At 30.1% G+C, this 12,950-nt stretch overlaps 1 protein-coding gene across 2 annotated transcripts in view; it reads right to left on the bottom strand.

Moving 5' to 3' along the window:
• LOC111036151 (band 4.1-like protein 4) overlaps positions 1 to 12,950 on the bottom strand; it is a 149,726-nt gene that overhangs the window by 21,284 nt on the left and 115,492 nt on the right. For both annotated transcript variants that reach the window (XM_022318069.1, XM_022318070.1), the window contains exons 9-12: positions 2,710 to 2,798; positions 2,565 to 2,628; positions 1,522 to 1,667; positions 234 to 352 (exon numbers count right to left, since the gene is read on the bottom strand). In XM_022318069.1, the coding sequence (XP_022173761.1) occupies positions 234 to 352; positions 1,522 to 1,667; positions 2,565 to 2,628; positions 2,710 to 2,798 (418 nt within the window). The remainder of the gene's footprint in view (positions 1 to 233; positions 353 to 1,521; positions 1,668 to 2,564; positions 2,629 to 2,709; positions 2,799 to 12,950) is intronic.

Here is a 12,950-nt window from a genome sequence, read left to right as displayed (position 1 = left end):
GAGAGCGATCTGTACCGTTTTCGGAATGCTATTTTGAATCGTATATAAACTCATAACATTAAATTATTTTACGCGTAGCTTTCGAACGACAATATTAATAAATAATAACTGTGACGACTGTTGCGGGGTAGACAACAATAAACAATACGAACAGTATCGCATATTCTTCGAGCAATAATAGCAATAATAGAGTACAGTGGCAGTAATAAAATCATCGTAAATACTATACTTACTATCGTTGGCCCCTTCGACGATCCTTCTCTGATAGCGGCGACTGGGTGTCCTTGTAAACGATGGCGGAGTTCTATTGCTCATCTGCGAACTCCTCACTGACGTTTTATCCGCCCGACCGCTAAACAGAATAAATATAAAGCAAAACCTTAATTAATCAATAACCACCGGTACATACGTGGTGTTTAGATATTTTATTGTAAAAACGTTCATCGTACACTTGTAAACTTTTTTTTGTTGTTATTTAAAGAGCATTTTAATTTAACATAGATATGTTTTTGAGTNTGGTAGAAAAGAGAGCGATCTGTACCGTTTTCGGAATGCTATTTTGAATCGTATATAAACTCATAACATTAAATTATTTTACGCGTAGCTTTCGAACGACAATATTAATAAATAATAACTGTGACGACTGTTGCGGGGTAGACAACAATAAACAATACGAACAGTATCGCATATTCTTCGAGCAATAATAGCAATAATAGAGTACAGTGGCAGTAATAATTATAATACATCATAATAATAGAGTAGATAGTGGTATGTATGATGCACGAAAGGGGTAGCGTAGATATTATACTTACACTATTATATATATACCTACGTAAAATGTGGTGCACAAAATACCTATGCACACAGACACACAGTTGTACGACTAGGGATGTATTTCTTTAGAATTATCATCTTCTGGCGGGAAAAATCTGAACAATTATATGATGGGGCATGAAAAACGAAAAACAACCGTCGTTTGTTCATCCAGCTCCCTAAAGTCGGCTTTATGTACGCCTCGAGCCCTGGCCGACTATACGGCGGCAGTGTAATAATATAATATTACTTTATTTAGTATTATACGGGTGCATATATACGCTGCACATAAAACGCGTGGCAACAAAATTCTTTTTGTTAGTGATACCGAAGAAAAAGAATTGCTACGTACGATATCGCGCATTCCTATGTATATAATATTATATTATATCGTATAATATGAAAACACGCTCATGATATTTAGTTTTCTCCCTCGTCATAACATATCACTCTACCCATTTGTACATAAATACGCTAGAGTACGTCGTCATATAGGTGTGCGGTACATCACGACGACTGCGACAAAACCATATTATTATTATTATTATTATTATTATATATTATATGTAGGTACATTTTACAGCGCGTAGTACACATATGATAATGATAAAATAGCACGTATGTGTAATGTGTACCTACCTACGGAGAGCATAACGCAATTAATGTAATTGAATAATATAATATTCTGTCGCGGCGCGCATATCAAACCTGCTAAATCGAGTGCTTATGACGTCCGGGGGGTTGGGTGACACTTGGACAAGTCTGAAGAATGAATGATGTTCCATGCTGCACTTGTACAGATGTTTACACGCCGGCCTCGAGGGCGTTTCAAACCCGTAAGTGTTCTCGTCGTTCTGAAAATATCGTCATTACCATTATTTTTACCATTATTATGGTAGACCCGAGCCCCAATTAAAATATTATGCTAATCTGGAAAACCAAACGTTTCCTTGGTCCGACCAAGTTCTATTCGACGTAAAAAAGTATAATATTTCACGATTAATAATGCTATAATATATTAGTATTGTAGTGACTTCATGGACTGATTAGGGACTTGGGACGCTACAAAAAAATAATTTAGGAAGTTGTTTTAATAAAGGGGAACCAGAAAGAATAGGTAACGATGCTGAGCAAGTGTGAAAGTCGAGGCACCCCCACGTGCATGCAAACTTGGAAGAAGGCATCACGACAAAGAGTGGATATTGACATTATATTATTAAAATATATAATTATTGTTGACTTGAGTTAAGTATGAGTTACAAACTGCAAATGAGTGTTGTAGATAAAGGTAGTTCAATACATTATTATAAAAAGTAACCTGCCTGATAATAAGGACATGGAGTCACCGAGACCTCGTTAATAAAAATCAAACTACTCGAGCGACTGCGTAAGACGTATTGGGGGATCACGCAGAGAGAGATGACGTTGCAGTTGGTTGATGCCCTCATTCCACGAGTGTAGATTTTTATTAATGGGGCCTTGGAGAGTTAAACGAATTTATTGAACTACCTTTATTCAGAAACTTTAGTAATAATCTATACACTCAATAGTCAATACTGACTATGTATTTCAATATTCAATCTGTACGTCTATTATATTGTGTTAATATTATGCTAATCTGGTCGAAACGGTTCTTTCGAAAAGAACTTCTCTGGCCGACCAGACTACTACAATAATTCACGTATAGAACCATTTAATTTATAACAATTAATATCATAATAAACAAGACGCGAACGTCTATGTGTGCTTACGTTTTTATCGCACACCCTGAGCATGAAATATTTTCCTTTGCTGAAGATCTTGGTGATCCTGGGCCTGAAAACGTGAGTCAGTAACCATTAAAACGATGACATAATCGTTGAAAAATAATATACACTGCCACTGCAAGACACTCACCAGTAATAATTTGCGACGATGTTTTTGTTTCGGAGCACAATCACTCCGGTCGGAGTCAAACCCAGATAATATTCGACGTTGTCTTCACCCTGCGGAAATCAAAAGCGAACAATATTATAATATCAATATCGATAATCGGGAAACTTAATATAGGGGTAGTGGGTATTTTACAGAGAAATGTAAACAAATCTCAAGTATCATAAAAGTTGCACATTTGATATATATTTTTTTTAATGGGAAATATAAGTATAATATTATTATGTATACTTCAATATCATAATAATATTTTAGGTATATTATGTATTTATATATGATTTGAAACTCTTCCGAGAAATGAGCGGACAAAACAATAATAATAATATATTATGAGTACCTACAAAATATAACCAATTCACGTACGATTATGTATTACATTATAACTCGTTTATGTTTTGTATTTTCATTCTATATACATTCATTGTGCATAATATAGTCAGCTCTACTATATTATTTGTGTAACTGAAATGAACAAATTACGTTTACTCGAACATCAAAAACGAACGTTGGAATACAAATAACGGTTCAATTTGTTCGCTTAAAAACTAAATTTCAATTTATTTATTTTGTATACGATATTTTACAATGCTTACAATATAATAATATGAGAACGGTAAACATATAGATACACACTCGAGAGACGGAAACTGCAGCGAGAAGCGACTACACAACTCGCAGCCATTTCCGACGAACCCTAATACTATGCGGGTACGTATATAATATTATTTTAATCGTTGCAAACGCAAATGGAAATGATTTTCCGCGAAAACGACCAATCGCCGTCCTACATGAATGATACATTTTTTAAAACAAAAATAAAAATCGTGTTATAATTAATACTAGTCATAAGCACAACTCGTAATTTGTATATTATTATAAGCTGCACGATGACTTTGTGCGAGTAAGGCCGTTTTGTTACTATCGCTCCGGTTTTGTACGGAAAATCCAATCAAAATATTATAATTGCCGGTCACGATAATAATGGGTTTGTATAATATTGTTATAAAAAAAAAAAAACAAAACAAACGTAGGCAGAATAAAGTAACTTAACTGAATTTGCGATACGACCTACAGACATATTATTATTATTACTATTATTATTATTATTATTATTATTATTATTATTATTAACCGTAATAATAATATCAAAGAGTGTGTTATTACGACACCCAAATGTATCAACGAAACAAAGTGTTATAATATTATAATACTCGTAATCATTATTATTTATTACTATAAGCGTGGTACACATATTATAATTAATACAAATGTATCGGAGCTCCTGTACCTACTCATAATATTGTAGATTGGAAGTAAATAATTAATTTTTTGTCGGGTAGTATTATAATTCATTTTATTATATGAATTAGTTAAAAAAAAAGTTTGGAATTTATAATTACTCTGAAAATATTAACTGCTTATACAATAATAATACGCATATGATTTAAATAGTATATCATGTAAATATAATGTTTATACACCTACATTATTATAATAAGTATAATACATTTACTCGTATAGTGCTTAGTACCTGCCTATTATTCAGTCGAATTGGTTATATTCTTGTAAAAAGTACCTACCATAGAAAATAAAATAGTTATGTTAAATAAATCAATATTAAACGCTATGATTGATTTTTATTTTTATCTATATCGCGTCATTTTGAAAATATCAATTCAATTAAATATGTTAAACCCAATTACATCAGTTTGAGCCCTTATTTGGCAAGGGTAATAAGTTATTAACCAAACAATTTAACTTGCATATTTTCCTGCGAATATATTATTATAATGCAAAACAAACGAGAAAGTTGGACGGTGGACATTGTAGTTAGATAAAACGATTTTTTAGTTTTATGATCAAAAATATTTTATTCTATAATAAAATGTACAGTAAACTTTCATTGAATAAATTTAAATCATTTCCATTGAGTATTTCACTTCAATTATGTACAACATACGATTTATTCGAATTCAACATTTCCCATTGTATTTCAGTGTTGGTTGAAATCATTTTTTCGTTAATTTCGTTGTTGAAACCCCGTTGGAACGGTTTTATTAATCCGGTATATAATGACAGTGAGTCACCAACACTGTTAGAAAAAGTGGTGAAACATAATAATACTTATTATAATCTTTATAATCCGTGTTAGACACAAAAAAAACTTAATGATTAACGGAGTTAAATTGTATAAAAAGATTACGTAATATATAATTTTTAAGTTTCAATAAATAATGTAGTTATCATAATATGTTCAACGAATGGGTCAATATGTACTAAATGATTAAAATGATATATAACTAAATCAAATTTGACGGTGAAAATATGATAGGTAGAGGGAATAACATAAATCATATTCATGTATGGTTAATTTTATTTGACTATATTTTAAATAATTATAAGATAAATCTTAAATCAGAATTGTAATTATATATCCCCCCCCCCCCTTATAAACCAGTGGGTACATAAGTCATACATGTATATTAACAAATTTATTGACCAATATAATTAATATTTTTTATTGGAATTTTTACGAATTTTCAACTATTTATATATAATCCTCATAAACCTAACCTATACTGTAATTAATATTTTTTTATTGGAATTTTTATGAATTTTCAACTATTTATATGTAATCCTCATAAACCTAACCTATACTATTTCTAATCGACGTATTCGGTGTTTCCCGTGCCGGTAATAATAAATATGTCATGAAAATTTCAAGTTTTTTATCTAAGCGAATAAAAAATAAATTATTTAAAAATACATTTTTAACACAAACATTGAAACGTATTTATTCGTATTAAAATATTAAAAAAAAAAATTTAATTTTTTTTTTTTTTTTTTATTTTTTATTTTTTATTTTTTTTTTTTTTTTTGTTTTTTTTTTTTTTTGTTTTTTTTTCTTAAATTTATTTATTTCTTATTTTTAATTTCTTTCCTTTTTTTTTTTTTTTTTCTTTTTTTTTTATTTTTTTTTCTTTTTAAATTTTTTCTTTATTTTTAATTTTTTCAAAATTTTTTTAATTTGTAAAATTTTTTTATTATCTTTTTTTTTATTTATTATTTTTTTTTTTTTTTTTTTTTTTTGTTTTTTTTTTTTTTTTTTGTTTTTTTTTTTTATTTTATTTTTTTTTTATTTCATTTTTTCTTTTTTTTTTTTTGTTTTTTTTTATTTTATTTTTTTATGTTTTTTTTTTATCTTTTTAATTTATTATTATTTTTTTTTTTTTTTTTTTTTTATTTTTTTTTTTTTTATTTTTTTATATTATTTTTTTTTTTTTTTTTTTTATTTTTTTGTTGTTTTTCATATTAGTATACACTAAATTCATATTTTGTAATATTTTTATTTTGCGTAATATTTTCTAAATATAGGTATACTCGTGACATTTTAACAACATAACGTCATAGGAATTTATATTGTCGAGATGTACTTATAGTTAATTTATGAAATAAACGACTTTTCTAAAACGTCACGATCAAAACAATATACATTCTTAAGTTGTACCTAACTGTGTTATAATATATTATATTTTAAATACGCGTACGATAAAATTCAAATCCCGGGTATATAAATTTGATGCGCCCACGGTTGCGGCACTGATAATAATACTACCTATAATATTATTATTATATTATGTGGGTTCACATTACATCGATGCGATTTTACTTTTTATATCTACGGCGCATATAACATACCTATATAAATAATATGATATCGTTACATCACGTGTTGCGGGGGCACCGCTGACAGTATTTAGATTTTTAATATAGTTACTCGAGCTAAATAGTCGCATGCTGGCGAGATGTGAAAAAAATAACGACCACGTCGGTCGGTCCAAAACCACTTGTCAAGTCGTCCGTTTTTAAAACAGAATCGATTGATTAACGAGTACCTAAAACGCGTGACTCTAGTTAGAAAGTGAGTGAATTTTGGTGGTCTGTCCACTGCACCGGTATACTATATTGCGAACACACGCAGACTCGGCCACCGATTGATTGATGAAGTCCATTATTATATTATGCACCCAAGAGTTTGGTACCTACTACAACAACTGCACGATAATAATATTTAGCAAGTATTTTATATTTGTCGTCTTATGATACATTGGACCAAAAAAAAAATACAATATTCGGATCGGCATTTAAAGTTTTGTTTGTCGAAACGCAGAGAGGAGTATTTTGGAGATTTCTCAAGACGAGGTTTCATCGGGGGCTGCATTTCTCTCTCTCTCCCCCCCCCTCCAGGTGAGTATGGTAACATTGTAGAAAATCAAGTGTTTTCTATGCATTGGTATAATGGTATCACAATATTATTAAGACGTTTTCCCGATAATTAATAATATACATCATAATGTATACCTCCTATTCGGTATTGAACTAATAATAAAATCTTTCAAAATCAATGGTTTGACATTCAGAACAAGACTAAATTTGGTATACGAAAAAAATTTAATGTAAAGTATTGATGCATTTGTTTAAAGTTTGTAAAATTCAAAATGTTCAAAAATCGATTTCAAATTTGTTGGAATCATCATACGTTAGCAAATTAATACGTGTCATTTTTTGCACTGATTTCTTTTCTTAAATGTTTTCATTATTTTATTCCTTATGAATATGTATATCACGTACATTTTATTTATTATTTTTATCATCCCTCTCCTGAAACAAAACACTGGATATACCCGCCTAAAAAATTTTTAAAAATCGTCCGATACGACTAAATACTGTAATAACATATACAATATGATCCTACCACTCGTTAATATAATTTAATATTATAATAATATGTGTGGCGAAACGAATCCGAACAAAGTTTATTTAGGGCTTACTGTGCGCGCGTTGCGACCAGCTTGCATGTATTATATTACCCTAAATAGATTTTAATGCCATCGATCACTGTTACGCAATTCGATTTAAATCTCGTTAGTCGTTTGTAGGCCAATGCGCCTAATTCATTACGTTCGATTACGTTGTATTTTTTTTTCTACGTCGATTTAAAGAATAATAATATAATATCAAACAGCGGGGCCAAGTGTCAGGCTATATAAAATCTTTAGGAAATAATTGAATAATATAAAACCGTCCGTCGTCGTCAAATAAAGTACATTTATTCGAGCATATTTTGAAAGATAATACTTCTTATAATGAATGGTTCTTCCAACATTACCATCTAATAATAATATGTAGATCACATGTTTAACATTTAACTGTGAAATATATTGTATTTTACAAATACATAAGTCTGAATTAACTAGTCAAACATTTAGTTTTATTTTAACATTTAAAATTAACTAGTTAGTTTTCTTTAAAAAATTAACAAGTTATTTTATTTTCCAACTAACTTAACAATTGACGTAGTAACTTTTTAACTAGCAATAGGTGTATATGGTAATAACTTAGCTTTTTTCAGTTAATTTGAAAATATTATGTTGCGTTAAAATCATGTTTACAATAATAAACTATCTATAACAGTAGTTGAAACTTGAAACTAATTAATTAGATTCATAATTATTTTATTTTAGCTGTTAATTTAGTCGGCACAAACGTGTAGGCAATTGCCTAAACCACTACACACAGAGTGAAATATGTAGGAATAGTAAGTTGCACTTTTAACAAAAAGTTTTAATATTTATTTTTAAAAAAATGTTTAAGTAGTACTATGAGTAATGAGTATATTGGCACAATCACTATGCGCCGCGTGACTCAGGTGGTAATTAAAAAAGCTCATCCAATTTCTTTTTAACTGAGTTATATTAATATTTTCCTCCATATTAAATCTAGACTTTTCAGAGTTAAACGCATTGTTTTTTGTACTGTTTACTTGATGAAAAAACACAAATTATCTAAAAGTCATGAGCAATATAATATTATTACGGTTTCAAGACAGTTCGTTAAACTTTCGTTCGGCGTAATGGTGTATTATTATTGTTTGTTCAGACGATGTATAAAATAACGATCGAACCCAACCAACCGGCAATGAGTTAAATTTGAAAACCAAAACGGATCGCAAACGAAACAATAACGACGCAAACCCCAAGCAGAAAGTCAATCGGAAAATCGATTACGCGACGAAGATTACATTTTACTCTAATCCATCGCGACTTTACCTATTATACAATATATGTACTGTCAAAAGAATCGATATTTCATGTCACATAATATTACTGTACACAGAATCGAGATCACGTCACTCAAAATCTCGAAGAAACAAATCGATAATATCATATGCATGGATGAGCAATATCTTATGTACTACTCAACTACTCTACATCATTTTTATCTTCTAATATATTTTGTTAATTCTACAACTGGTCACTGGATATGCATTGGCCTGCACGTTTGATAGATTGGCAGAGACCGATTTAAGCTCGGACGTCACTGCCATTCTATAATTTCATAGATCTATAAACTAAATACTTAGTTTATAGACCCATGTATAATATACCTCATTAAAGTATAGGTATACCCACCGGTGGACCCGTCGTGGCTTGAATATAACAATATTTTGATATGTGCAGTATGTTGATAAAAATTATTATTATAATTATTAGCCCAGTGTTGTACAAAGATAACTTGAAAATTAACTAGATAAGATAACAGATAATTTATTGAAATTTATTCTTGATGAGATAATAGATAAAATATTACCACATTTATCTATAGATAAAAAAAGATAATTTAAAATTTGCATTTGCGTTTATCATTTATTTATAGAAAATATACATATAATTATGTACACCTATATAGGTATAATTTTTTACAAGTGTGAATAAGTGAGTTTTTAATAAGTTCATACTCATCTGTGCTTACAGAAAATGTACAATATACTAAAAAATAAAATAACTAAATTAATTAAAAAATAAAATAGAATAACCGGGCTATAGGTATTATCATAGAAAAATGAACATCTGTCCGCAAACAATAATTGTATAAAAATTGAAAATTGAAAATCTTGACACAAAAAATATTTACATCAGACTATACCTATCATCTGATCTGATCTGATCTCAGATAACTATTTTGTTTAAATAGATATGTTTTAAATCATTGTTTTCTAAATAATGTACAACATTGGATTTATTACTACATGGTCAGATCGTGTATAATTATGCGCCGCCACGAGAGGAGTACGGAAAACGATTTCGTTTTGTTTTCGCGTTTGTATTGAGTGGGTTTCTAATGCAAGCCCACCTCCATCTAAATAATGCAAGTCGCCACAGTAATATAATATCATAATCCTATTATTAAGGTCCCGGATTTAAATACTAGTTGAATCCCATTTTTTTCTACTTTTCTTAAAACATTGCATTCCAAGTACAAAAGCCGTTGGATACATCGAAGAGCATAAAAATTAAACTACTTTTATTTTGAATTCTTGCTTTAACATTCTTATTTTTAAAGCATTTTTGTATTTTGAGTATTTATATAGTTTAGAAGAAATGAAAAATTTGATAAATGTTTACCATAAATAAAAATAGAAATAGGTATTACGAATTTTGCTTAGTCTTATATTTTACTCTCATATAACAGACAAAAGCAGCAGATTTTGGTCAACAACTTATGGTCTGGCAAATGAAATTTCGTCACTTGCAGGCAGAGAGTGTCGTGTATATAGATAGGTCGTATTATTTACGACTTGCATAAATCACGATGACGCCAAAATGCCAAATGGCGTACCTCAATTTAAAAAAAATACGAATAGATTCTGTTTAATCATTTTGATTTTATCAGTCAACAATAATTTTTAAGGCATTTCCTTGTTTTTCGGGACATATATCAATACTATATAGTTATCGCTTATTATGTAATATCATGTTTGGTACGTGCATGACACAGAAGTCTGACTAACGGCGTATTACATTACGAAGACGTGCACAAAACTGCGCAGACGGAAACAATACGAGCTTTTATTATTCGATCGTTTGTCCTGTCCGATGGAGGCGAACAAGAATTGTTGACGCAGACGTCGACCTTTGTCCCGATGAATAATAATAATGATATCGCGCCTTTGAACGCAGTAGCTGTACTGTAGGAATATACCTACGCCTCTGCCTTCAGCGCGACTCATATGTTGGATGATAATAATAACAATAATAATTGTAATGCATCTCTCGGAATATATTATTATAACTGCATTAATATACTATTAATTCGATTCGATCGTGTCGTTAAAATAATAATATACACTATTATTGTTTACGCTAAATACGTTTTTTTTAAAGTAGCTACGCTGCACCGCGGTTAGTACCTATACCTATATCGTATACACATAAATATCGGAAAACGACAGAGATTTATTTCGTCAGTCACCGTCTGCAGGTTCGAAATTATCATCGCCGTTGCTTCTATTTCCTAAACAGACCGCGTTCGGTACTTGAGCGTAATTTATGCAATTATGCTGCTCGCGTATAATTATCCTTTGAACGAGCAAAGAGGATATAGTATCATCCATTCCGTCCAAAACGACCCGAGCCCGGGCCCGGATGACTTGTATAATAATATCGTTGTAATATTTTAAAAATTGACTCCGCTATATTATAGCATTTTGTGCACCTACAATAATAATTTATTATTGCGTTTGAATGCGAAATAAATAATATGCCGCTGATGATGACGAATCTGCAGCGTGCTAATACACGCCGCGCGTCGTCCCAGCTGCAGCAGTTTTATAATTATTGAATGAGATTTTCGTATAATATTAATATTATTATTATCGTCGCGATTTAGCGCTGCGGTAATAATAATAAAAATAATAATACTAAACCCAACCCGAAGAGAACAATAATAATTCTGTTCGAGTCGTTACACGACCGTTATAATAGGTACACGTGGAATTTAAATAAAAACGCGATAAATGTATAAACGGACTAATATTATAATAATGCGGAAAAATAAAATGCTTAAATAATAATAATGTTATAGAAACCAGATTTTGTTTTAATTAAAATTTGCATTTAAAACAATATTTTATTACTCCACTGCACAGGATCGGCGTCAGCGGCATGTATACTACATATGCTATTATATTATGTCGTATTATAGAAGCTTTCCTACTCACGCTCTATCGCATCTCTCTATTGTTCTGATTTCGTTTGAACGTTAACGATATTATAATATTTTTGATTTACTCATAGTCAAACGACTGCTGCAGATGTACAGCAGGAGTACAACAGTATCTATATGCGCAAAACTCGTCGGGATATAAGCCTGCACAAAGCTGCCAAGTCGTGACGTATGTATATATCATGATAAAATATACGTTTATAATCGCCAGTAAAAAATTTAAAAGCATACAGAGTGGTTCAGGGATGCATACCAAGCATGCTCAGCCACCAATTTAATTCCCCCAATCATATTTTCAAACATCAAGATTTTTAGAACAATATTAAAGGATTTTCCTGTGTAGATACACGCAATTTAGTTTTTTTTATTTTTAACGAGAACCAAACTATCTAATATTTTTTATCACATGATTTTTTAGAAAATGTAAAATATTATGCATTTACGTCAAAATTCGAACAAGTAGTTTCTGAGTTATTAAATAATGTACAATAATATACAAACGATAACAATAGTTCTTAATATTGGTTTTACTAAAAATATTAAATGTATGTTAGATTGGATCAAGTGTTTATTTTTGTTATATTTGGACAATTTTTACAAACTATTGCAAAAATCGAATAAACCAATATAATGTATATATAAGTATAATTTTTAAATAATCATAGCCCTAGTGTCATCAAAACGTATTATACCATATTTTAGGTACCTACCAATTGCTCTTTAGTCCAATAACTCAAAAACTTGTAGTTTGAAATATGCTGTTTAGAAACAACATTTTTTTAAAAATCTACTTAACAACTCGCGAGAAATAGGGTGATTATCTCGTTTGAAAAAAATTAGTTGGGAGCAGGACAATCCTTAAGTCGTATAAAAGCTCTTTAAAATAGAAATTGAACATTTTAATGAATCATTAACTATTATCAAAGGAGAACATGCGGGAGATAGCATAATTGTTGCTGAATCAGCCTGTATGTGCACGATAGTGTATCAACAAGGACGGCGCGTGGGACACTAGAGTGTTGTGGACGTTGGACGTACCTATTTAACGTGTAATTTCGTAAAAGTCGGCGTGGAAATGGTTGTTATAATAATAATAACAATATTGTAGTGATATAATTGTTGTTGTGTAAGCCGCGCAC

The sequence above is a fragment of the Myzus persicae genome, unplaced genomic scaffold (assembly GCF_001856785.1).
Source record: "Myzus persicae strain clone G006 unplaced genomic scaffold, MPER_G0061.0, whole genome shotgun sequence".
Taxonomy (NCBI): domain Eukaryota; kingdom Metazoa; phylum Arthropoda; class Insecta; order Hemiptera; family Aphididae; genus Myzus; species Myzus persicae.
The sequence above is the reverse complement of the archived record's forward strand: the minus strand, read 5'-3'. Positions and strand labels throughout refer to the sequence as shown.